Source organism: Fistularia commersonii, chromosome 30 (genome assembly GCF_037954325.1).
Source record: "Fistularia commersonii isolate RoL2024-O1a breed Wild chromosome 30, RoL_Fcom_v1.0, whole genome shotgun sequence".
Taxonomy (NCBI): domain Eukaryota; kingdom Metazoa; phylum Chordata; class Actinopteri; order Syngnathiformes; family Fistulariidae; genus Fistularia; species Fistularia commersonii.
The window spans coordinates 11,286,452-11,310,750 of record NC_141313.1 but is presented as its reverse complement, the minus strand read 5'-3'; the positions used below and the strand labels follow the sequence as shown (position 1 = coordinate 11,310,750).

At 47.8% G+C, this 24,299-nt stretch overlaps 3 protein-coding genes across 4 annotated transcripts; 2 read left to right on the top strand and 1 right to left on the bottom strand.

Moving 5' to 3' along the window:
• The first annotated feature begins 2,421 nt into the window (after positions 1 to 2,421).
• On the top strand, positions 2,422 to 6,981 carry sf3a3 (splicing factor 3a, subunit 3). Its single transcript, XM_086177608.1, has 17 exons — positions 2,422 to 2,658; positions 2,756 to 2,803; positions 3,454 to 3,506; positions 3,838 to 3,943; positions 4,029 to 4,101; positions 4,171 to 4,262; positions 4,347 to 4,429; positions 4,890 to 5,028; positions 5,107 to 5,175; positions 5,240 to 5,307; positions 5,435 to 5,542; positions 5,664 to 5,733; positions 5,813 to 5,977; positions 6,215 to 6,325; positions 6,409 to 6,499; positions 6,582 to 6,637; positions 6,711 to 6,981. The coding sequence occupies exons 1-17, from the start codon at positions 2,563 to 2,565 to the stop codon at positions 6,786 to 6,788; spliced, it is 1,506 nt and encodes a 501-aa protein (XP_086033734.1). The 5' UTR covers positions 2,422 to 2,562; the 3' UTR covers positions 6,789 to 6,981.
• Positions 6,982 to 8,157: 1,176 nt separating this feature from the next.
• LOC147216423 (uncharacterized) lies at positions 8,158 to 13,100 on the top strand. Of its 2 annotated transcripts, none has more exons than XM_086177609.1 (3): positions 8,158 to 8,711; positions 8,823 to 9,643; positions 10,091 to 13,100. In XM_086177609.1, the coding sequence occupies exon 3, from the start codon at positions 10,322 to 10,324 to the stop codon at positions 10,919 to 10,921; it is 600 nt and encodes a 199-aa protein (XP_086033735.1). In that variant the 5' UTR covers positions 8,158 to 8,711; positions 8,823 to 9,643; positions 10,091 to 10,321; the 3' UTR covers positions 10,922 to 13,100. The 2 variants fall into 2 exon arrangements, with proteins under 2 accessions (XP_086033735.1, XP_086033736.1); XM_086177610.1 differs by lacking the exon at positions 8,158 to 8,711 and having other exon boundaries at positions 9,180 to 9,202; positions 9,527 to 9,643.
• Positions 13,101 to 13,949: 849 nt separating this feature from the next.
• Positions 13,950 to 23,268, bottom strand: maneal (mannosidase endo-alpha like). The gene is made up of 4 exons (XM_086178100.1): positions 22,323 to 23,268; positions 21,367 to 21,476; positions 17,882 to 17,958; positions 13,950 to 15,522 (listed from the first exon to the last, which is right to left on the bottom strand). Exons 1-4 carry the CDS (start codon positions 22,828 to 22,830, stop codon positions 14,886 to 14,888), a joined length of 1,332 nt encoding a protein of 443 aa, XP_086034226.1. The 5' UTR covers positions 22,831 to 23,268; the 3' UTR covers positions 13,950 to 14,885.
• Positions 23,269 to 24,299: the final 1,031 nt, after the last annotated feature.

The following is a 24,299-nucleotide window of genomic DNA, read 5'->3' as shown; positions in this document are numbered from 1 at the left end:
GAACACCTTGAGGTTTCAAAGCACCCATTCACACACACACACACACACACACACAAGCAACAAGCATTTACCTTTTCCATCTAAAGAATTTTTAACATCATATTCCAAAATGTTTTTTTAAATCCCTGTAAATATATGCCTTTGTATCACCAGTAGGTCTATACACTGAGTATTCACACATGGCCTGTATATTACTGCCATCGTTACTTTTGCTAACATATGTTAAAAAAATGTTATGTATCTACACATGACTTTATATTCTCAGGTAAGTGCAGTTTATCATATAGTATATTATATTATATTATATTATATTATATTATATTATATTACACGTGTTAGATGTTCTTAATAGAGAAGTACAGAGAAAGCCAGAGGGAGCTGCATTGTGTTTTTGAAGACCTAGAAAAAGCATATGACAGGGTGTCAAGAGAAGAAATCTGGTATTGTATCAGTAAGTCTGGAGTAGCAGAGAAGTATGTTAGACTGGTGCAGGACATGTATGCTAGCGATGAGACAGTGGTGCGACAGTGGGGTAAAAGAAGTTCAAGGTGGAAGTTGGCTCAGAGCTGATCCCATCAGGGATCAGCTCTGAGCCCCTTATTCTATTGCAGTGGTGGTTGACAGGCGGACACATGAGGTTAGACAGGAATCTCCATGGACCATGATTTTTGCAAATGACATTATGATCTGTAATGAGAGCAGAGAACAGGTTAAGGAAAATCTAGAGAGGTGGAAGTATGCTCTGGAAAGGAGAGGAATGGAAGTTAGTTGCAGCAAGACAGATTATATGTGTGTGAATGAGAGGGACCTGGGTGGAACGGTGAGGCTACAGTGAGTGGAGATCAAGAAGTTGGAGGATTTCAATTACTTAGGGTACAGTCAACAGTCCAGAGTAGCAAAAGACTGTGGTAAAGATGTGAGGAGACAGGTCCAAGTAGGTTGGAATGGGTGGAGAAAAGTGTTGGGGGTACTATGTGATAGAAGACTGCCAGAATGAAAGGAAAGGTGTGCAAGACATTGGTGAGACCAAAAGGCAGGAGGCAGAGCAGGAGGTTGCAGAGATGAAGATGCTAAGGTTCTCTTTGGGAGTGACCAGAGTGGATAGGATCAGAAATAAGTCTATAAGAGAAACAGCACATGTTAGATGTTTTGGATTGAAGGTCAGAGAAGTCAGACTGAGACTGAGACTGAGTCAGACTTGCGTCATGTACAAAGGAGAGATAATGAATATATTGGTAGACAGATGCTGGAATTGGAGCTGCCAGGAAGGAGGTCTTGAGGAAGACCAAAGAGAAGATTTATGGACGTAGAGAGAGAGGATATGAAGGTAGTTTGTGTGAGAGAGGAGGATACAGAGAATAGGGTTAGGTGGAGAAGGCGGATTCACTGTGGAGACCCCTGAAGGGAAAAGCCCAAAGAAGAAGAATATATTATATGATTATTAGTTCATGGTTCAGTGAAGAAAGCCAAATGTGGATCCACTCAACACTCTCAAATGTCCTGCTGGAGTCTGATTCTTGTCTGTATGTGCAGTATGGGAAAAAAGTATTCAGCCAGCCACCAATTCTGCAAGTTCTCCCACTTAAAAAGATGAGAGAAGCCTGTAATTTTCATCATAGATACACTTCAACTATGAGAGACAGAATGAGAAAAAAAAAATCCAGAAAATCACAACGTCTGATTTTTAAAGAGTTTATTAGCAAATTATGGTGGAAAATATAATAATAATATGATAATGAAAATTACAGGCCTCTCTCATCTTTTGAAGTGGGAAAACTTGCACAGTTGGTGAGTGACTAATACTTTTTTGCTCCACTGTATGCCTGTGCTTGTATACATATATAACAGTTCTTTATTCAGGTTATCCATAGGTTCAACAGGCATACCATTTATCTAAACTTCTAATCACAAGCAATTTGAATTCTATCAAATAAAAAAAGGAAATAGGGTTCAGTTGAATTCATTTACTTTGACATCTTCTTAAATCACAATCACCGTCTTCTTCTAGAAGACATAAAAAGATCTTAGAGCTACGAAGAAACATTTCCGTAAACAAAGGAAAGGATGTTTGTTTAAATGAAAGGATGAAGGTGTCAGAAGGTGGAGGTGGGGGTGCATCAGGAATCTGCTCTCAGCCCCTTCTCATTGCCATGGTGATAGGCTGACAGATGAGCTTGGACAGGAAGACAACACTGTGGGTGAAGGTTTGGACTAGATTTAAAATTACAGATGGAGTTAGGGTTTGTGTTAGGGCCAGAATTAAAATAGGGTTACGGTTTGTATTATTGTAAGGGTTTTATTTAGTATTAGGGTTAGGGTTAGATGTAGGTTTTGCATAGGGTTGGGGTTATCATAGAATCCAGGTTAGGTCTGTACCCCGGAACCATTGATCGGTTTCGTGTTTCCTTCCGGACGGCAACGCGGCGAACACCGGTAGCGCGACATGCGCCATTGAAAACAAACGTAGCCGAAGCGACGTAGCCGCCGCTTTCTTTCATTTGAGCGGGGGAGAATTCAAAGTGTCGCCTCTGCGTTAGAGAATAATTTACACTTTTCTAAACTATGGAGACCATTTTGGAGCAACAGCGTCGCTACCACGAAGAGAAGGAGAGGTTAATGGATGCCAAAACCAGAGAAATGCTACATAAGAAGTCGACGGTGAGCTAGCTATGCTAACCGATGCTAGCTGAAACCCCGCATTTCATATATATTCCTTCAGACTTTGGTCTTACTTTTGCTGTCTTACTCTTTTAAGCTACGGGAACAGATCAACTCAGACCACCGGACAAGAGCTATGTTGGACGTAAGTTTGATACATGTTGCTTCCAACGGCAGATAACCGTAGCTCTCAGCGTTGGGTGGACCTGCTGCGGGGTGAAGGAACACCGAAGGAGCTTTTTTATCTCCAGTGATTTGTACACGACAATTCATTTATTCTTACCATTGAAGGGTTTTATTGATAAGAACTTCTGTCTGATAAAAACTAAAAAGATGTTCACAGCAAGACTTCTGGAAATAAATTTGAGGAAGAACGACTGTATATCAACAGTCAACCACAGTTGATGTTGATGATTTACCAAGGCTAAGCACAAGGATTATAACAGTCATTCTGGTTTTGAATGTTTTCTTCAGAATTGTGTTGCTGGAGTCAGTTGATTGAATTTAATTGGGCATTTCTGCTGCACACATGCTAGCACAGTGTTAATAGAATTGTCTGAAAGCAACAGCAACAGCAATGAAAGTGCACGGACAGGGTGTGCAATGAAACGTGTTTTTAAAATAATAATCTGAGTGGTCCACTTGATGTTGGTGTTTCTTGAATTGCTTTGTTTTGTTTGTAGATTAGCATTTTCTATAATAAAAAGAAAATAGATTTTCGAATGTATGAGCAGCAGCCCTAGTCTCACTTAGCATGTTGTGTGTGTATGTGTGTGTGTGTGTGTGTGTTCACAGAGATACATGGAAGTGAGCGCAAACCTCAGAGACTCATATGAAGACAAAGATGGGTGAGTCCTCGTTTTTCGTCTCCTGTGTCTAACAGCCGCGTAGTGCTGTAGCTTTTCTTTAATTGGTTTGTGTAAGACTAGGTTTCCCACAGAGAAGGTCCAGACGTTGCTCTGTGTACCCTGTCCATCCCTCGAGATCTCTGCTGCTCACAGTCCAGGTCTCTTAATTAAAAGCTGAGATGACAAGCTCTGTCTTTATTCACTCTGTGTTGCTTCAAGAGACACGAGGCGGGAATACGAACCGCGTCAGACTGGAATCATAATGCCCTCAGCCACATGAAGGCATCTACTGTCTTTTGTCCTGTCACAAAAAGTGTTTTCCTCCCAACAGAATGAGGAGGGATGAACTGGCTGCCATATCCGGGCCGAATGAGTTTGCTGAGTTCTACAACCGACTTAAACAGATCAAGGAGTTTCACAGGAAACACCCCAATGAGGTAGTGGAAGTGAAGGTGGAACATCTACACTGAGTTGATGACCATAGGTTTGAACTGGGTGGGTTTTACTCATTGTGTCTCTCAGATCTCCATCCCGATGTCGGCAGAGTTCGAGGAGTTGATGAAGGCCAGAGACAATCCCAGCGAGGAGGCTCAAAGTAAGTGTCTCTTCCACACTCGCTGTCCTCTCACTTATCACTCAGCGACTCACTGAGGTGTTCCTGCAGACCTGGTAGAGTTCACGGATGAAGAGGGGTACGGGCGCTACCTAGACCTGCATGACTGCTACCTCAAGTACATCAACCTGAAGGGAGTGGAGGTTTGAGCCCCGCACAGCCCCTTACTCACTTCCATCCTCCGCTCATACTCTGCTCACTGGCTGTGCTTTGATCCCTCCCCGCAGAAACTGGAGTACATCACCTACCTGTCCTCCTTTGACCAGCTTTTTGACATCCCCAAGGACAGGAAAAACGCAGAGTACAAAAAGTAGGTCCATTGTGCTGCAACATGATGGAAACTATCAGATCATTGGGGCCAGGTTTTCCCAATTTTTTATTGTTCTTAAAGGCATGCCTTTTGTAATGGCTTTAACTTCTCTTCTAATTGTGAGCACTGACTCGATTAGCAAAATATTAGCAAGAAATTTGCGAGATACAAGCTTGGAGTGGATGAAGTTACCTAACCATCAGCAAGGAACTGCTTTAAAAGGTGGATGTGTTCTCCTGAGGACTTGTTAGAAATTACTGCAGAATCTGGGGGAAAACAATGAAACTTCCTCCTGTCCCACTGGACATACAAGGTGTGTAAGGGTGTGAAATGTTATTTTCATATCCCGATAGATATGGTGATATATTTAAAACAGTACTCCTGTGGGAGATGTGTTTTTTTCCCTCCATATTTCTGTCCTGCTGGGCTGTGAGGTGATTGTGTTTGTTGTTGTGTGCAGGTACCTGGAGATGCTGCTGGAGTACCTGCAGGACTACACAGACCGGGTCAAGCCCCTGCTGGACCAGAATGAGTTGTATGGCAAAGTGCTGTCAGACTTTGAGAAGAAGTGGGATAACGGCTCCTTCCCAGGCTGGCCGGTAAGAGAGCCACGGCGCCCGCCTGATTTCTTCTATGGAGACGTGACCGTTCACGTGTTTGAATGGTGTGTTCTGCAGAAAGAGACCAGCAGTGCTTTGACTCATGCTGGAGCTCATCTGGACCTCTCCGCCTTCTCCTCCTGGGAGGTAAGCTTGGAAAAACACAGTCACATCGGTTCACTGTTCCCGGCCTGATGCTGGTGTCTGGCAGGAGCTGGCGTCTCTGGGTCTGGACAGGCTGAAGTCTGCGCTCATGGCTCTGGGCCTGAAGTGTGGAGGGTGAGTATGTCCAGAAATGTAGCAATGTTGGACCAGATCGCGACGGCTTCGATAAGATCCACTGAGGAATTATCTTAATTAATGGTGTGTTTGTGTGTGTTCCTTTGCGGTTGGCTCTGTCTCCTAGGACGTTGGAGGAACGAGCCCAGAGGTTGTTCAGTACCAAAGGAAAATCCCTGGAATCACTGGATCCTTCACTGTTCGCCAAGAACCCAAAGGCCAAAGGCCCCAAAAAGTGTGTCTTTGCCTTAGTATCACTCCGAATTACTCATAAAAATGTATAAATATTTTATTATATTTTTTTATGATTTTGATGATGATGTGCTTCATGGTTCCTTTCCTCTCATGTGCAACAGAGACACTGAGAGGAACAAGGAGATTGGCTTCCTGGAGGCCCAAGTCTATGAATATGTAGAAATCCTTGGGGTGAGTGGACAACTACTATATGGTACATCCAATCGTGTGTTTGCTCTAAACCTCCGTTCGTGTGTGTGCACATCCTCAGGAGCAGCGTCAGCTCACCCACGAGAACGTGCAGCGCAAGCAGGCGAGGACCGGCGAGGAACGCGAAGAGGAGGAGGAAGAGCAGATCAGCGAGAGCGAGAGCGAAGACGAAGACAACGAGATAATTTACAACCCCAAGAACCTGCCGCTGGGCTGGGATGGCAAGGTGGGGGCAACTAGTCCGAGGCATTGCTTGAAAATGTCTTAGAAAAAGCAAGAAATGGCTTTAAACAAAAACAAATGCATGTAAAATGTGCTGTTAGAGGTTTCCAGCTCAACCTGCATTCCCGCAGCTCTGAGGTCAAAACAGGTTGTCCCGATCCTGACAGGTCTGGGAATGCCTTCAAGCTTTTACACCATGGTTGTGTGTGTGTGTGTGTGTCTGTCTGTCTGTCTGCTGCAGCCCATCCCGTACTGGCTGTATAAGCTCCATGGACTCAACATTAACTACAACTGCGAGATCTGCGGAAACTACACCTACCGGGGCCCCAAAGCTTTCCAGAGGCACTTTGCTGTACGTCCTCCCTCGCATAAAACCCACCCAGTCAAATGTTTGGGGTGCTGAAGTGTGTATGTGTTTTGTATATTCACAAATAGGAATGGAGACACGCCCACGGGATGCGTTGTCTGGGGATCCCCAACACGGCCCACTTCGCAAACGTCACACAGATCGAGGACGCCGTTTCCTGTAAGTGTCCTGTAGGTAATCTGGCCCGAGGGTGAAGGCGTTGCGTTGTATCTCAAGGTTGTTGTGTGTTTGTGCGTCGCAGTGTGGGCCAAGCTGAAGTCCCAGAAGGCGCTGGAGCGGTGGCAGCCTGACACAGAGGTGAGCGCACGTTACCCGGGGGTGCGGCAGGTGCATCGTAGGACATCGGGATGACGATGTCTTTGCTTCTCAGGAGGAGTACGAGGACTCGAGCGGAAACGTGGTGAACAAGAAGACGTACGAGGACCTGAAGAGACAGGGCCTGCTGTAATTAGTAGTCCGCTTACCTTTGCATGCTTTGATTTGTAAGTAGTCTCTGTCTTGCAGACGCGCCTCCATCCATTCCTGTTTCTGACAACTTTGTAATACTTGAGCCCTTAATCATGCTGATAAACCTTTGACCCGGCGGCACCCTTCTTCTTTTTTGACAACAGCCCGTTTTGAATAAATGTGTCATTTTAAAGTTAGGATGAGATTTGTCAGTGTCTCTACAGCTCTGCTCTTTAGTCTTTACCAATCCCCAGCGGGAATCCGTTCTCTGCATCCGACCACCGCCTGAAGCTCAGTGGCGGTGACGGTTGATCACCAGTGACAAAGGTGACACACATTACTGTTCTTTTACCAAATGAAAGCACGAGAAACCCACGCTTTGGGCTTTTAATTTCAACTTGCAATTTACTTTGGTGAGAGTTCATTTAAATTCCCCCTCCAAAGAGGAGATGTTGGCTGTAGATACCAGATCTGTGACCTCAGAAACAAATCCAGGTCCTCTCAGTATTGACCACATCAACCTGCTGCTACCCTGGTTCTCAGAAACTCCCCACAGCTGAAGGAGCGTGAATAAAACCGCACTACGAGCTTTCCATAGAAGTTCAGATGGATGAATAGACTGGATCCCAGAGGGAATCTCATTTGTCATGGCAGGGGGTTTGTCAGCAAGGTATAAAGAGAATAACGTCACCAGGACAATAAGATATCTCTAATCAGAGCGAGATGGGAATTCACTCAGACTGGGAATAAATATGTCCAGGATGGGATTAGTAAATTAGATACTTACAGTGCAGCAGGAGAAATCAAACTTCCTGCTCTGGGTTTTTTGCAGAGTGCTGTGACAGTGCCACATTCAAGTGTCACACAGAATCCCCAGAGAACATTCTGGACTTAAGGAAGATGCCAGTACAACTTCATTCATCAGCCAACGCGCTGGACACCTGAGTCAGCAGGCCCTGAAGATTTGATTCAAATATTTATTTACGCTGATCTGTATCTGATTTTTAGGACCATTTTCAGTTCCTTTGTCTTGTGATTACCTTTCTACAAAAAAGCAAACATCAGTGTCTGAACGCAAACAGTAAGACTAGTATTATTTCCAAATTCCAGGCCAGCAGCATCCACTTGTCTCCTTTTCCTGTTTCCAAACCCTGTGTGAGTGTGCACTCCCCTGTAGATGGTGCTGTTCCACCATTATTGTTTGAACTGAACGCTGAGGTCTGGTTCAGACATTCCCTCAGGATGTCATGGAACCTTCAGAATGAGATGTCAGAGCATTGTCTACTGAAACCAAAGTGTCATGTAATGTCAAGTCAGATTTTATTTTTATAGATTTTAAATCAAACCTTAACCCAACTGTCAGAGGACACTTCAATGTAGAGCAGGTGCGGACCATGCTCTTTGAGATGATCCACAGGAACCCAGTGTTCTTCCAGGAAGGAGTAATGGTAAAAAAAGGAGATAGAAAGCAAGAGAGTGATGGAGCCAGAGGGCTGGCTGCTAAATTATCTACCACTAAAACTGGTAGTGCTAACTTATACATGCTAATAGCTGAAATTGTGCAATAATAAGCGCTAACTAAGCTTTCTCAAAGAAGGTGGATGGACATCTGAAGAGGGTTCCATGGAAGAGAAGATGAAGAGAAGGCTCCTCTACCTGTTAGTGGTTGAGAAGATGGAGGTCTTAATTATTCTGTAGTTTGGGGTGTGCTGGCCTTTATCCTTTATCAGGAGAATTCAATGATGTGTGTGTGTGTGTATGTGTTCCATAAATCCTCTGGAGAAGATCACATGTTCCTCATCACAGCTGTGGTGGTCCAGACCTGCTGACTAGCTCTCAGCTGTGTGTCCATCACCACCTTCACAACACACTCACAGTAACACTGGAGGTCGGAGCGTCCCCTGCACATCACAGCCTCCACCTGGTGGGTCTTCACCGTCCCAGTGCACACACAGACACTTCCAGATGACATGTTTGTGAATTGTCTTATCTCCTGTGAATCCTCTGAGAACATAGCGAGTTCCTGCCTCCACAGCTGCTGTGTATAAGCTGGAGGGAGGAGTCACTCGCAGCTGGGCCGCCGGTCTCCCAGGCCCGTCGGTGTCGCCGCCATGACGAGAGGTCCACAAGAAAAGGCCCAGGCCCGCGTACTCGGCAAGAACATGCTGATCAAGAACTTCGGGAAGCTCTATGACAAGATGGAGCTGGAAAGAAGAGTCCCCGAGCAGAAGGCCACGCTGAAGCCAGAAGATCACCAAGTCCGCATCGCCAACGGACGTTGGCGTGAGAAGTCCCGCCTCCATGGGATCGGAGAAGATGCCATCCAGCGTCACAGCCTGGAGGAGCTGAGAACACTGAATGTGGAGGTCAGACTGAACAGAGATATTCTGTCCGCTGTCCAAGAGTTCCTGGCAGGTCAGTGCGAGAGGTTTGAGGATGGTGAGTTGGAGGGTATCAGACGCACCCTGAAGACCAGAGGAGGGAGATGTAAGACCAAAGGCAGGTGGAGGAAGTTCAAGGCAATATGCTCCTCTGGGTGGAGGAGCTGCAAGAGCTTCTTTGCACATTCTCCACATTTGGAACCTCAGAGAGGATTCAAGACGTTCGTCTGTGACGGGGACTTTGCCTTTCTAGTCCCAGCGGGTCTGACATGGATGGAGATACCTCCAAGGCCCACCTGAGATTGAATGACATGATGTGTGTGTGTGTGTGTGTGTGTGTGTGTGTTTGATGTCGCAGTGGAATGGTCCTTCTGTGAGGGTTAGCAGCACTTCACTACCCATGGAGTTGCATGGCCACCACCCTGGATGAAGGGTCTCCAAGCGACAGCCCGTGTGCTCCATGGATAATCCAACAGTAAGATCTTCTATATCCTCTCCTTTGGAAAGAGGTCTCCACACCCTCTTCTCTGGTCTTCCTTTAGACCTCCTGCACAGCAGCTCCAACCTCAGCATCCTTCCCAGATCTTCTCCATCCCTCTGTCCATGTCTAAACATCTCAGTGTGATTTAATTTCCACATTATCTAATGCACTATCCCTCTGATGGACTCCATCCTCCTCACTCCCAAAGAGGGACCTCCTTATCTTCACCTCTGCTGCCTCCAGCTCTGCCTCCTGTCTTCTCAGTGTCTCCAGACAGTTTCTCTGCACACCCTTCCATTCTTCAACTCTGAGTTCTATCTGTCCTTGGTATAACACACTGGTCTTTCTTTATTGTTGAGGTTCCACGTTCAAGACGCTCTTCCCCCGTCTCCTCGAGGCTCCATTCTCAAGTTAACCTCCAGCTTGTCTTCTAATCCGCAGCTGCACCTGCTCCCGAAGTCTGTCAAGTCAGGCCTGCATCTGCAAATGATGACAATAAATCAAAGAGCTATGACATCAGTTGTCGGTATGATGCAACAGTGAAGTTATCACAGCAGATCTTCTCCATGTGTATAAGAGCCAGCGCTGGGTGGCGACGTCTCGCCTTGGAGAATGAAGAAGAAGGAGAGCACATTTTGATGAGTGAACACAGACACAGAAGCTCTGGAAACAATGGATGTTCACCACAAAGAACCCAGCTTGTCTATCTGCAGCCTCCCCGCCAGCGTTAGCCTCTACCAGGTGAAGAAGAAGTTGAAGAAGCGGCTGGAGTGCTTCAAGGAGTTGGTGGAGAAGAAACAGAAATATGAAAAATTGGAGGTGGAAGAAACGGGGCTCCCAGAGGTCTGGGAGCTGCGAGACTACATCATCCAGATGAAGCAGCAGCTTCAGAGGTTCAAGGATCTGTTGGAAAACCAGCCGAGGTACGAGGCAATGAAATGGGAGGAACCAACTGTGGGAGACGCTGGCGTCAAAGAGCAGTGCTACCTCTGTCAAGAAGAAGCCATCTCCGGGTTTGAGTATGAAGGTCTGATGAGTGACCAACCTCAGGAGATGAAGAAGAAACTCTGGGGTCCATTTGAAAGGATGAAACCCAGGAGAATGAGCGCCAGAGACACGGAGGTCCAGAAACTGCTGGACCCCTACCAAGAGGACACCGGTCCAGAGGTCATCTGCACCAGTCCTATGAGCGTCCACCTCCGGGGGAAGAAGCAGCAGCTGAAGACAAAGCTCAAGTGCCTCAAAGATCTTTACTTGAAGATCATTTTTTGATGTTTCAGCGAAGGGGCCAATGCCTGAACCCGCACAAGACAGGAACAGACTGCTCCTGCATTTGGAGGACCAACGGTCCCAGGAAACAGTCAGTGCTGAGGAGGTCATCTTCAGGAGCCCAACTGATGGAATTCATATGAACGTGTGATGGAGCAGCACCTCAGAATCCTGCTCCTCAGCATGTTGGCTCTGTGGAGCGCCTGCAGGGATTAACATCCATCTTGTGATCTCTCTGTGCCCCGACAGCAGCCAGGTTACCTTCCTCCGTCCGCCTGGCACCTCCTCACGTCACAGATCTTCGGCTTCTCAGCCCCAGCCTGCCGGGCTGCTTCTGTCCTACCACAACCTTTCACCCATACTTTCACCAGGACCTACATACTGTCTTGGGGGGTGGTGGTCGGTCTGCCGCCTTGACAACAAATGCGTCAGAGAATTCTGGAGACGGTCAAAAAATGAGATGTGAGAAATGTGGGAGGATCCCCTTTTGACCTTTGACCCCTCCCGCGCTGTCACCAAGAACCAAGAGTTGCACACAGTGGGGCACCGTGAACCACCTGGGCTGAGGAACACTGACAGTTGAGGACATCATCCCTGACCTGCGGCCGTTGAAACCTCAAAGACATGTTTGCGGGAAGAAGGGAGTGACTCCTACCAGCTTTTTCCGGCTAGAACCAAGTCTAAGTTGTGAAAAGTGCCATGAGATGGCCACAATAAAAGGGTGCTTTTCTGTCCAAGCGTTCCTTGTGCTGCTGCTGCAGCCCCAGAGGCGGGGGGTGACACTTTCTCCAAAAGTGTTGAGCTGAAGAAGAAAACACTGGGGTTAGAAGTGTCTGCAGCAATAGACCAGTCCAGGTAGATGTTACATCTTCAGAAACCAGATGGTTTCCTCAACTGCTAAAAATGTTTTGGAGCACCGCCTCCTCTTTCCTTATTGATTTCTTATATAGCTATTCTGAGTGCACGCGCAGACAAATACTGTGAGAAGTGCTTTCAGCTAATAGTAACAATACCATCAGTTATACGATAATAAATTAAGAAATAACAATGTTGCTAATATGGAAACGAGTAAATAAAGAATAATAGTCATATAAAAATATATGAATAAATTAATAATGATGATGGAAATTAGCTTTTTTTTAGTGGATGTTGTGATGGAGGTAATGTTAATATTATCAAACGTTAATATATAAAAGCCTTGGAGATGTTGCTGTGTGTCTCAGCTGGTGGAGCGAGGTCTTTCTAATCAGAAGGTTGGAGGTTCGATCCCCGGCTCCTCCTGACTGCATGCCGAAGTGCCTGAAAGAAAACACACAGTTGCTCCTGTTGGTCTGGTTAGCCGTGTGTGTGTGTGTGTGTGTGTCTCTGTGTGTGTTCGTGTGTGTGTGTGTGGTCAAGGGTAAAGGTGTCCATAATTCTACATAAGCGTTGACTATTTACCGTTTGAAATGTCGACATTATAGATAAGTAACGTTTATTTGCTGACAGACAGCTAGCAGCTTTGCGCCAACGTGCACAGGCTGGAGGTGGGGGGGGCAGGACCACTAAAGCGTGGCCTCTTTGTGGTGAGGGATCATCTTCGCTCTGCCGAGTTCTCATCTGAGAGCGTGTTCCTTGGACAGCCTCTGAGCTGGAACATCACGGACACAGCCGGGGACAGCTCAGCTCGGTGAGCTTAGCTCAGTATTAAAATGTTTTGGCCTCCTCTCCCTCAGTCTATTTCTGGACAGAAATCTTCTAGAATAAACCCCCAAATGCCTTTGGTTTAATTCCCTTAGAGCAGAATTCCTGCTTGAATAGGACGGTTTGCAATCGATGATTTCCTCTAAAAGGCATTTAGGTACATTACCATCGGATACAACATGTATTTTCATGCAAAGTGGTGGATCGTAATGATAAAAACAATAACGACCATGATAATAATGGTACTAAAATAAAATATAACAACAATGATACCAATACTGATGATGATTATAACGGTAGTAAAATATAATCACTAAAAATTGAAAAGAATATAATAACAAGAAGAATAACAATAAGAATATAGAGATACTACTACTAATGATGATGATGATTATAAAAATAACAGGCAGATACACATCAGCCAACCAGCAAAATAACAATAGAAAGCACAACTGTTCAGTTCAGTCCAAGTCCATCCAGATGAGAAGCCTAAATATTCCCTTACAATCTCTGTTGCTGTTTCTCTCAATGTGAATGAAAATAAAATCAGTTTATTCCACATCCTGCTGTCACATCTGAGAGTCATCCATTGCCCCCCCCCCCCCCCCCCCCCCCCCCCCGACCATTACTTTCCCTGCCAGCAGGCTAGAAATGACCCTGCAGGACAGTTTCCTCAGTTATAGCTCTGCACAAACACAGTACTCCTGTGAATAGTCACTTGTGGCTCGAGAGTCCATTTTGATCCGCCTGAAGAAATGCTTGTCCTTGCATGAGCCCTGTAGCCAGCAAATTTTATATATGATTTGATTTGAGACACTGCTGAGATGTATGTGGAAGTGAGGCATGTTCTGCAGAGGTGGTGGTCTCTCATGGCACAGTATACCTCACATTTTACCTTAATATTGGACATATAAGTGTCTGATGTGAAACTCCTCAATGGGGATCAATAAAGTACTATCTTAAGTCAGTGCTAAGCTGCTAAGCTAAGTCACACCTGTGCATTTAGTTTCATGACTGAGAGTTACAGGTTTTTACCTGAGCGATCAAATCACCAACCCACTGGACTGCTCATCCATTCATATCTGCATAGCAAGCAGAGACGCCGGTGGGCCAGATACAATCCCAGTTGACCATCGAGGAGATGCAGGAACCCTCTGGACCAGGTCATGTAAGTCATGCGACCATTCACTCGCTCATTAACTTCTAGACAATCGACCTGCTGCCTGCTTCTGGTCTGGTGGTTCACATTTCTGCCCGCTTCTGGTCTGCACCAGGAACCATCTGATCGACTGTATTCACAACATTAACTGTTTGTCTTCTCAGCAATCACAGCATGTCACTCAACCAACAATACATAGGGTTTTATTTGTCTTCCAGGAAATACAGGAGAACTTTTAATAAGAAAATAAGAAAAAAGAAAATACTACAGCGCACAAACACAGTCATCATTGAGAAGATCCCCCCTCTACATTAGACAGTGTACCAAAACGTCAGTTGGTAAAAACATTGGGAATGGACGGATACTTCGGGAATGAGGGTGACGAGGAGTGAAGCCGTTTGCGCCGGTATCAAGGTGTTTCCCCCGCGACCAGCACACCAGTGGACATGGACGTTCAGGTAGGAGAACGTTCAGGTCACACTACTCTTGATTACTCACCAAATTTATGGGCGTTGATGCAAATGTGAGCGTGGAGGATGCACTTGAAGGGCAACTCAAGGTCTGTGGTGTACCTTCACCTTCAGTAGTTTTGGTTGTTGGTGAAGCAGTGATTGCAGGAAACTCAACCGTCAGCTGATATATTATTTTCTGGGAGGAAATGAAAGGTACATGTTGGGTGAAACCAGTGGGCACCTGGAGAGCCCGTCCACCAGCACTAGAAGAAACCTGCAGTGTGTGTCAGAGGGGAAGAAGCTCACTTGTCCGTGATGGTTTTTTAACTGGGATGCACACTGACATTGGTATTGGCTCTTGGAGACGCCGGGGTAAACACACACACACTTAAAGCTAATCGCTCGTGATCAGATGAGTCGGTGAAAATTGACCTGGACTACCCAGAATGTTTACTTCTGAGATCTCTTCCAGGAGCCAGGAGGTTCCCGTGGCTCATTGTTGACAGGATCTGCGGAGGCCTGGAAGTCTGGGGGGGATTAGTGACAAGAAATGAAACAGAGCAAGAAGATTTTGGGTGCAAATCATGGTCTCTGGGGGACGGTCCTGAAGGAGAACACACAATACCGGCTCTGAACCAGATCAGGGTCCTCTCTCTACCGCGGTAAGCAAAGTTTACATCAACCATTTGTCCTTTTCCTTGTTGAAGTTCTCCGCCCACTGCCGCGTGAGTTCCAAGTAGTGGCTCGGCTGCTTGGGCAGGTAGTCCAGGTACAAGCGGGTCACGGTCTTCTTGGGTATAGCTTTCTCAATCTGAGTGCCCTCATGCCACTGGTTGAAGGAGGTGATGGTGACAATGTCCGGTCTTACAGAGAGAGCCGCCTGCAGGGAGGTCTCGTAGTAGCGTCCGTTCACCCGGTTCCTGGTGTTGTGGTTGTTCCACGGCCGGATGGCTGTGTCCACGTACCCCGGACCCACGCTGGGGATGAACATCAGATTGTTTGTGTCACAGAAGACCTTGATGGCCTCCCAGTTCTGATGGGAGGAGCCAAAGGAGAAGCCGTTGGATGCGAAGTAGGTGTACATGCCGTCAAAGCCGCTGGCGAGGATGTTGTGTTTGTGCCGTTCCTCCACGATGAGGGCGACGAACACGCCGTCGTAGGGCGTGCCCCTGATGCTGTGGGAGCCTTTGACGGTCAGCAGCTCCGCCCAGGACTCCGGGGGGGTCAGGTAGGAGTCATAGATGTAAAACAGGGGGAGCACCTGTCCTGTGCTGGAGCGGAACCGGTAGAAAGCGCCATGTTGTCCGTACCTTGGAGATATAAAACCAGAGGAAAATCACATTCCGGTAAGCTACGCCGTACCTTGAAAGAGCCGTGAGCTGAGAACCTCCTGGTTCGATCCCCGGCTGGAATCAGAGGCGGAGAAACATGTTCAGGATTACTTTCCAGTGACGTTCAATCATGACCATCAGCTTTGGTGTCACGTTCGAACAAAACAGGGCTTTCAAGAAAAATTGACGCATCAATTCATTCATTATCGAGAAAGCTTGTCATGCAGTCAGGTCCGCTGCTGTTGCCTATCCCAGCTACCATTGGACAAGACGTGGGTTCGCTCCGGACCGTCCACCGCCGGGGCACTTACATGTCTGAACAATGTAGGGTCTCCAATGAACCTCCTGAAAGTGCTTGGGCGGTGAGAGGAACACGGAGAACCCAGAGGAACCCCACTGAGACATGGGGAGAAACATGGAGACTCCACACAGGAAGGAACCCCCGTGGGAATCCAACCAACGGACCTTCTGGCTGCCAAGCAGTTGCTAAGTTGCAGTTGCCCACAGTGCTTCAGCTTTGTAGAATCCACTGGAATGGCAAAGGGCATCATCGCAGAAGCTCTGCTTTCTCCACACCCGGCTCTTGGTTTATGAGGACCACAGTACTACTCCATAATCTAGACCCACCCAAAAACCTGTCAGTTAAGAATTCACCATGACCTGGATGACTGAGAACCTCCACAGACAGATTACAGTATGAGTATCCTGTGTGATGAAGGCTACTGGCCTCTGTGAGGGAGACGTGCAATCACAGCAATGATCTGGACCTCTACTCAGCCCTGACCGGAAAACTGCCGTCAGACATGACATCTCTGCTGGTCTGGACACCAGGCCGCTGCACCTGTGTCTGGCTGGGAACAACTGCGTATACGGTGCAGTCCCGGACCCTAAAACGCAACTCTCCACGCTTCAGCATTCCAGAATATAATGACTAACCATTCCAAAACTTTTGGCACAAGTGCAAATGAGGGTCATGACTTTCTCACAGAGTTTGAAATGGACTGAGAAGAAGGGGAACCTCCTAAACCTTGCAGATTTGAGGGTCCGCTGATCCCTGATAAACGCTAAGGCTTAATGTGTGGCTGAATCTAACATTTCTGACCCCATTTGTAGTTATAACTCCGCGCACTGAGGCAAGGCTAGAGTTTGGACAATTTTATTTTGCCCCAAGAAATGACTTCTTGCATTGAATTATTTCTGAATTGTCAAAATCCGATGGGTAACTTTGACCGCTAATGGCGTCGAGGAAGAGTCAAATCCAAGATGGCTACAGGTCCTTTTGTCTTTACCTTTGTTAAGTACGTCTCTTAACTACACTTCACTAGTTTGTTCATTCACTTAAACTATTTTTGCACATTTGGAAACTGTTGCCTCTTTTCCCTGTTTTTGGCCCGCTCTGTCTGGTCCGAGGTGGTTTCCCTGTCCTGACTGGCTTGGGATTCAAACCTGCTGCAGCGGCGAGACAACAGGGTGCGCACCTTCTTCCTAAATGACCGCACCCTACGCAAGCCTGTGTTATCTACTTAAGCCTCCTCCATTGCTTGGAGATCTACGCAGCCTGCTGTTATCTACTCACTCAACGCTGATGCGTGCTGTGAGCTATGCACAACGGCAATCTTTATGACTGTGTCTCTGTTGGATGTCCAAAACATCTAACATCCTTCAGGACTCTGCTCATGGAGGTACTAGCTGAGCAATCACCAGTCCATGAGACTCCATCTGTGCCTCCATTGTCTAAAGCTGCGCTGATCTCTCCTTCCCTTCACTAGATCACACGTTGCTTTCTGCTCCATGTGGCCCAACTCAGCTGGGTAAAAGTGCTGCTGTCTGCTCTGCACCGTCTGCCCAAAGGTTCGAAGCCAACCGAGTTCATTTCATTGAGTATGTTTTAAATCCAAACTTTGAGTTCTGATGGCCGATTCCACAACCCGCTCTTATTTCTCTTCACCTGCTCGTGCTTCATGTTGAGCACAAAAAGGTCTGCTGGTGGCCTCAGACTTCCTGCCAGGCTGGTTCATCCCACACAGATGGACATACAGCCGGTTTCCAGAAGCCTCTACGCCAGGCTCAGGGCGCTCTCTGCAGCTCAACATCTTATGTTAGACTTCCACTTTGGCCACAGTCATACGAGCCTAGATCTTTCCTTCTGAGGCGTGTGAGGTCAGACCCGATGATGCACCCTTTACTCTCCGCCTCCACCATCAGGACGAAGGTTTCAGCAGACAACCAGGCGCCGCAGTCAGACGCCTTGGTGGGGAAACCGGAGCTCGGACCAACGCTGAAAACGGAGGGAAGAACCGCAAGGAGAGGGGAGTGGATCTGCAGAGCGAGAACTTACTTGTCAATGATATACTTGATGTTGTCATGCATGCTCTGGTCCGTCCGCCCTTTGTATGGCTGTATGTGAAAGGCCACCTGCACAAGACAACAGCCCGAGTGAGAAGATGAACACAGAAGCCACCTGAGAAATGAACGGCTGATTTGGCTTCGACAGCAAATCACTCAGACAAGGGAAGGAAACCGTGAGCTCTGGTACTCACAGCCACAGGCTGCACGCTCTGAGAGGCACATTTATCACTGATGGTCCGAGAGGCATCGAGATCTTTCAGCCACAACGTTCCAGGGGTTACACATGGAGACTGCATGATCGGGATGGTGGCAACAGGGGGTGAAGATGCGGAGGTTCTCTTTGGCAGTGAGGAGGATGGAGAGGATCAGGAAGGAGTCCATCAGAGGGACAGCCCATGGTAGATGTTCTGGAGATAAAGCCTTGGACATGGAAAGAGGAGGGATGGAGAAGATCTGGGTTAAGGAGAGGGAGTTTATGGATGGAGGGGAAGAGGACAGGAAGGAGGTTGGTGTGAGAGGAGAGGGTGAGATGGAGGTAGATGATTGACTGAGGGTGAGATGGAGGCAGGTGATTGGGTGAGGGTGAGCTGGAGGGAGGTGATTGGCTGTGGTGACCCCTGGCGTGAGCAGCCCATTGAGTAGATGTATGTATGTCTTGCTGCAAGTTTCAGATCAGAAGTTCTGGTGTCCCCTGGCCTAAACCTGACCAAACAACTGAGCTGCCTCAGCCTTGGTAGTCCAGGGCAGTTTTTTTATTCCGGTTCCATCTGGGCCTCCAGGGCTTCCCCAGAGGTTCCCCAGGGAGTCTGTACATGTTGGGTTCTGCATCCGGCCGGAGTTGAACCAGGGTGCCTCCACCTGTACCTGTGTTGGTGTTTCGGGGCGCTTGGGTGTAAACCTAAAGCACCCCGGCCTTCCCCTTCAGCCCCACGTCCTTCTACTGCCTGTCAGACTTCAATCAAGATCAACTTATGATGACCAGAACATGACGGTGACGGAGATGCCCACGTTGCTGCGCCGCTAACAGGTTTAGCCTGCACACACAGTTGCAGATTTTCGTGTATTTGCACTCGGTCCCCATTAGGCTTTTGCCTTGCACCGCTGCCTGAGCCGTTGAGTCACTCCTGCTGCTCGCTCATCGCCCGCTGCGTCTCTCAGAGGCGGTTGCCGGGTCCTCACAAAGAGTTTCCATGGCAACAAGTGGGCGTTTGGCGCCCGCCGCTCTTCTCCGACGGCTCGGGATTCATGACGGAGTGGCGAGGTGAGACGCTCCTCTGCCAAAAGGCTGAACTCGTTATTGGCGGACGCTGACGTGGTCATGCCGCAGGCCTCCTGCGTGCCAGTCTCCAGATCTGCAGCGTGCACACCTGCATGCTTCTAGCTTGCACATGCTTTTCCAACACCAACGCAACGGTTGCTATGCCTTCTTCTGCCCCTGCCTTCCATTCTCCTGTCTTGTGCGTCAGGTTTGTAGCATCGAGCGTTTCTGCTGTTGCTCTGCTGTGCTGTCTGCTGCTGACAGGAGCCCCACGGCAGAGGAGCCGTGGGCAGATGGCGGTTTCTTCACACTGTCAGGTGAGACGTGGCAGCTGAAGATCGGAGAGTAGATTTCATTTTTGAGCCCGTCCCACATTCGACCGCTGACAGCAGCCGTGGAAAATCATATTTTCACATTCCACGGTTCCTCTGCGCTTCACACTGCTGACTGGTGAATGATGTGGTGGTGACAGGTCCTTTGGTGTTTCAAAACCAGAATGTCCAGGAGTTTACATATGTGACGTGTGTCTATACTGACATCTGACGCTTCTCATTTGCTTTGACAGAATAATACTCGCCATGTTAACCATTTTACTTTACTTTCAGCTACTTAGAAGCTACACGTATATATATTTGTGTGTGTGTCAGTGTGTGTATACATACATACACACACACACATATATATATATATATATATATGTATATAGTCAATAGTATTAGCTGGTAATTGTCTCACACTGATGGTATTCATTTGAATGGGTTTCATGCAGGAGGTTCATTGGAGACCCAAGATGAGTGAGAGAATGAATGCTTGTCCTTCTCCAGATGTTGCTGTGATGGATCCAGGCTGAACCCTCCACTCGTCCTATGACAGCCGCTAGGTTCCGCCCCCATGCCACCCCAGCATATATATATAATAATGAATGGCATTTAATTCTTAAAACAATTATTTCATTTAATTTTTTCCACTAATCATGCAGATATCAAAGTTTCAACACCACAAAGTGTTTTTCTATGGAATCACCTCAGACAGCAGACAGACGGACTGATGGATACACACACAGACACACACACACACACACACACTACTGCTGAATCCCAGGTCTTGTGGCAGCCTGAAACCCCTCAAGCACCTTGTGCTTTCTTACTCCGAGAGGAAAAGACCCCTGAAGACGTTCTTCTCACAGAGAAGCTGCTCCTTCAAGGTTCTGCAAAGTCGGTCTCCAGGTTGGATCATCAAGAAAGGGGGTCTCTTTCATCACAAGGTTTTCTGATTAGATTCAAACATATGCGAGATCATTCCGTTTATAGGTAAACACATTTTGACGACATGTTTCAGAACCTTTGGTTTGTTCTGAGTGTTTGAGACTTCCTCCACTGCACTTATCTTCACATTCACTTCTAATACTAATTGGGTGTCAGTCGGTGCAGAACCTGAAATCCAGATTCAGCTCCTCCTGCAGGTGTTCTGATCTTTCCCGCTGATCCGGTCGGATGCACCGGGAGCTGGAGGCTGCTCAGCTCTCAGATCAAACGGTGCAGTGTTCTCCACTAACAACTGGTAGAACCAGAGCGTTCTTCATGCTTAACTGCCCCCCTGGGGAAACAGTTCCAGCGGGATGAAAAACCAGGTCCAGCTCTTCAATGAGAAAGGAACAGTGTTTGAGCTGTCAAAGTTTCCAGTCAAGGAGCTTCACAGCAGGACCTGCATCTTCAGACTGAGGAGGTCCTCCACCATTTGAGGCTCAAACTGGAGGATGTTTATTTTCCCAGTTCCTAAATCAGTCTATCACTGCTGCCATAGGACAAGGGTACGGTTCAGCCTGGACCAATCACAGGGTCTCGTATACAGACATCCAACCATTCACCTTCTCGTCCACATGTCCGGACAATGCAGGGTCTACACTGAACCTCCTGCATGAGTTGGAACTGTGGGAGGAACCCGGAAGAACCCCATGCAGACACAGGGAGAACATGGAGACTCCACATGGAGTTGAACCAGGAGCCTTAGCAGAGGTGCTAACCGTGTCTCCTCTGTGACAGAACCTCCTAGCATCATGAGAGCCAAGCCCCTCACTGCTGCGTGGATGAAGGTGTCTGCTGTGTGAACATAGAGGTGTTGGACCGAAGCCCCTCGGCCGCCTCCCGCACACATTCACCCATTCATTCAGGAAACGGCCAGAAAGGAAAGAACATACCAGGTGTTTCACCAGTTACCTTGATGCTGTGCCTGTGGGCGGCGTCCATGACAGCAGGAACCAGGTCCTCGTTGGGCTCCCCGTGGTCATCAGCCAGCCCTGGAGGATACCAGGAGAGGACCAGCACCCCTGGAACACCACAGTCTGCTCTCAGAACCGAGCCATGACAACATCATATGCACAGCTCTGACCCATTCACTTAGTACGGTTCATCTCAGAAGCTTCCTGGACACGCAGGATGTGATCATGCGATCATTTTGAGATAAGGACGGGCTAATCAGGTCGACCGCACATCTCCAGAGTTGAGGAACGTGCCGCTGTCGACTCCAGTCCAAAGGTTGGAGGCAGTTACCATGTTTCTTCTCAGCACCAACATCTAAATGCCCATGATCCCGGGACCTTGTCTGGAGACTGTGTGGTTCTTCTGGAGTCCAGCTGATCAAACAGTCGATGAACTAAATGACAAAATAAAGAACTTGGGCAGAGAGCTCATCTGTGCTGGAGCTCCGACGACCAAACGACAAGGTCTGCCAGGATGCTGGCTGAAGCACAATGAGAAGGTATCTGTAGATGTTCCAAACACTGGGCTGGAGGAGCAGATCCACTGCTGTTTCAGCTGGTAGAAAAGAACATGACGCTCCAGGGGGCAGAGAAGAGACGCCTGTGACGCTGCATGACATGACCTCCAGTAGGGCACTACCAACCAGCTGGGAACCCTGGTTGGATGGAGTCAACAACACGCCAGGACACGCTGGCAGATCCCAGACACTGGTCTGGAACAGCTTCTATACAACACTGCTGGTTCCAGACCTGCAGCTCTGTCTGTAGACCTGACTATATAATATATATATATATATATATAGGTCAAAATGTACTTTGTTGTCAGTAGGTCCATCAAGGGAGGGTGTGTTAAGGACAGATTGAATGGATAGCTCAATGTCTATGGTGTGTGTGTGTGTGTGTGTGTGTGTGTACCTGCTGCAGCCGCCTCTATCTGGGCCATGTGCTCCTCCAGGACGCGGGGGTCCCTGGAGCTGTATGGTCCGAGCTCCGGGTAGAAACTGGAGGCCAAGTCTTCCGGGGGCGTGTGTCTGCCGTGTGCGTGTCCGGCGGCGATCTTGGGGTCCCAGTGGGGGACCAGGACGTGGTCCCAGTGGATGTACTTGCGATCCAGGCTCGGGGAGCCGTACCACAGGTAGTAGAAGATGTGGACGTCGTAGAAGATGCTGTAGTCCCGGTCCGAGCGGGTGAACACCACCTTGGTGTCGCCACCGACCCCGCCGCCGGCGAAGCTGCTCCGCGCCGCCGCATCATTGGCGTCCAGCCGCCGTCGGTCGGAGCGCCCCCCGGTGAAGTCCATCCCGGGTGCCAGGTCCGAGAAACCGTCGCTGGGCTTGAGCGTCCGGAGCCCCATCATGGTACCGAAGATGAAAAGCGTGAAGAGGAAAAGCGCCACCAGCGCCCTGCGCCGCAGCCGCGTCATGGCCGCCGGTCGGCGGGACGCGGCTTCCGGTCGGCTGGAACCGGGATCTCCGTTACGGACGGCCGCTCAGTGCCCGCGGCCGTGGGCGTCCCGCTGTGCCCGCCTCCGCCGCTCACGGGGCATCCTCCTTCGAGCACGGCCCGTCCATTGTGTGTGCGTCCGCAGGCAGATTAACGTGCTCCCAAACCCCCGCCATCACCGCGCCATCACCGCGACCCCCCTCCCCCGGCAGGACGAGTCCCCCCTGGAAATGATGGAGATCCAGTGCGCGGATAGCCGGGCAACTCTGACAGGCGGGGGAGGGGGAGGGACGTTAATATTCAATTTTTTTTCCCAGCTTTTTTTTACAAGCTTTAAAACAAATGACTAATGCATCCACGACCGCGTTGATGGTAAGCGATAGCTTGATATCGATTGTATTTGATTGTAATCGTATTTAATTCGCAACAAGCGGAGTATAATACATTACCCACAATGCAGCAGAGACGCTGCAATGTCTCTGATTGGTGAAGTTGAAGACACGTGATCGTCACCCCGCCTGTTTACGCAGCTCCATCCACATGACGTCAGAGGTAATGTCACCTGCACACAGGAACCCACAATATTCCATTTTTATTCTGTAAGTAATTTTATTTTGTAAGTATTCTGTAAGTTTGTTTTCACACATGGATGTGTGAAAATAAACAAACAAAAAATAAAAGAATATTTTTAACTTGAAAAAAGGGGCAGTGTGACAGGTGTTTAGTACTTTTTTTATTAACATCCAATACATCAATAAAATAACACAGTCCCGTGGCTCTGTTGTGTTGACACCCGAGAGCACGTCCATCTTCATTTCATCTAACCGTTTTTTAAGATAAAATCGGGATATGAATCAGGTTTTTTTTTCTCCAAACCCTCAGCTTTCTGACGGCTTATTCTATCAAACAGGTGAAATGGCGTCATCTGCAGGAGCTGGATGGAACTGCAGGCGGGGAACCTGCACACATGAATCCTATCTATCTATCTATCTATCTATCTATCTATCTATCTATCTATCTATCTATCTATCTATCTATCTATCTATCTATCTATCTATCTATCTATCTATCTATCTATCTATCTATCTATCTATCTATCTATCTATCTATCTATCTATCTGTGTGGGTTGAATAACTGGGACACATTGGAATATATCATCCAATGTTATAAATGTGAAAGTGTTTTTTTTCTCTGTGTAAAGAATGAATGAGAAGGTGAATGGGTGTATGTCTCTATATAAAACTTGAGTGAGTAAATGATTGTGTCTCTACATGATGAATGTGTGAATGGTTAAATGTCTATGTGATGTGTGAATGAGAGTGGGTGGATGTTTTTCTCTATGTAAAGAATGAATGAGATGACGAATGTGTGGATTTCTCTATGTGGCATTTGAGTGAGAGAGAAAATGGCTTAATGCGAGGTGTGAATTAGAGGCTGAATAGTTGTTT

Bases quoted from the DNA above. Each gene is read 5' to 3' on its own strand.
- sf3a3 (XM_086177608.1), top strand. From the start codon at position 2,563: ATGGAGACCATTTTGGAGCAACAGCGTCGCTACCACGAAGAGAAGGAG. The intron at 5,308-5,434 runs GTGAGTATGTCC...TCTGTCTCCTAG, and splicing joins CTGGGCCTGAAGTGTGGAGG to GACGTTGGAGGAACGAGCCC. The intron at 5,734-5,812 runs GTGAGTGGACAA...GCACATCCTCAG, and splicing joins AATATGTAGAAATCCTTGGG to GAGCAGCGTCAGCTCACCCA.
- LOC147216423 (XM_086177609.1), top strand. From the start codon at position 10,322: ATGGATGTTCACCACAAAGAACCCAGCTTGTCTATCTGCAGCCTCCCC.
- maneal (XM_086178100.1), bottom strand. From the start codon at position 22,830: ATGACGCGGCTGCGGCGCAGGGCGCTGGTGGCGCTTTTCCTCTTCACG. The intron at 17,959-21,366 runs GTAACTGGTGAA...TGTCTTGTGCAG, and splicing joins CCCACAGGCACAGCATCAAG to GTGGCCTTTCACATACAGCC. The intron at 15,523-17,881 runs GTAAGTTCTCGC...TATATCTCCAAG, and splicing joins ATCAAGTATATCATTGACAA to GTACGGACAACATGGCGCTT.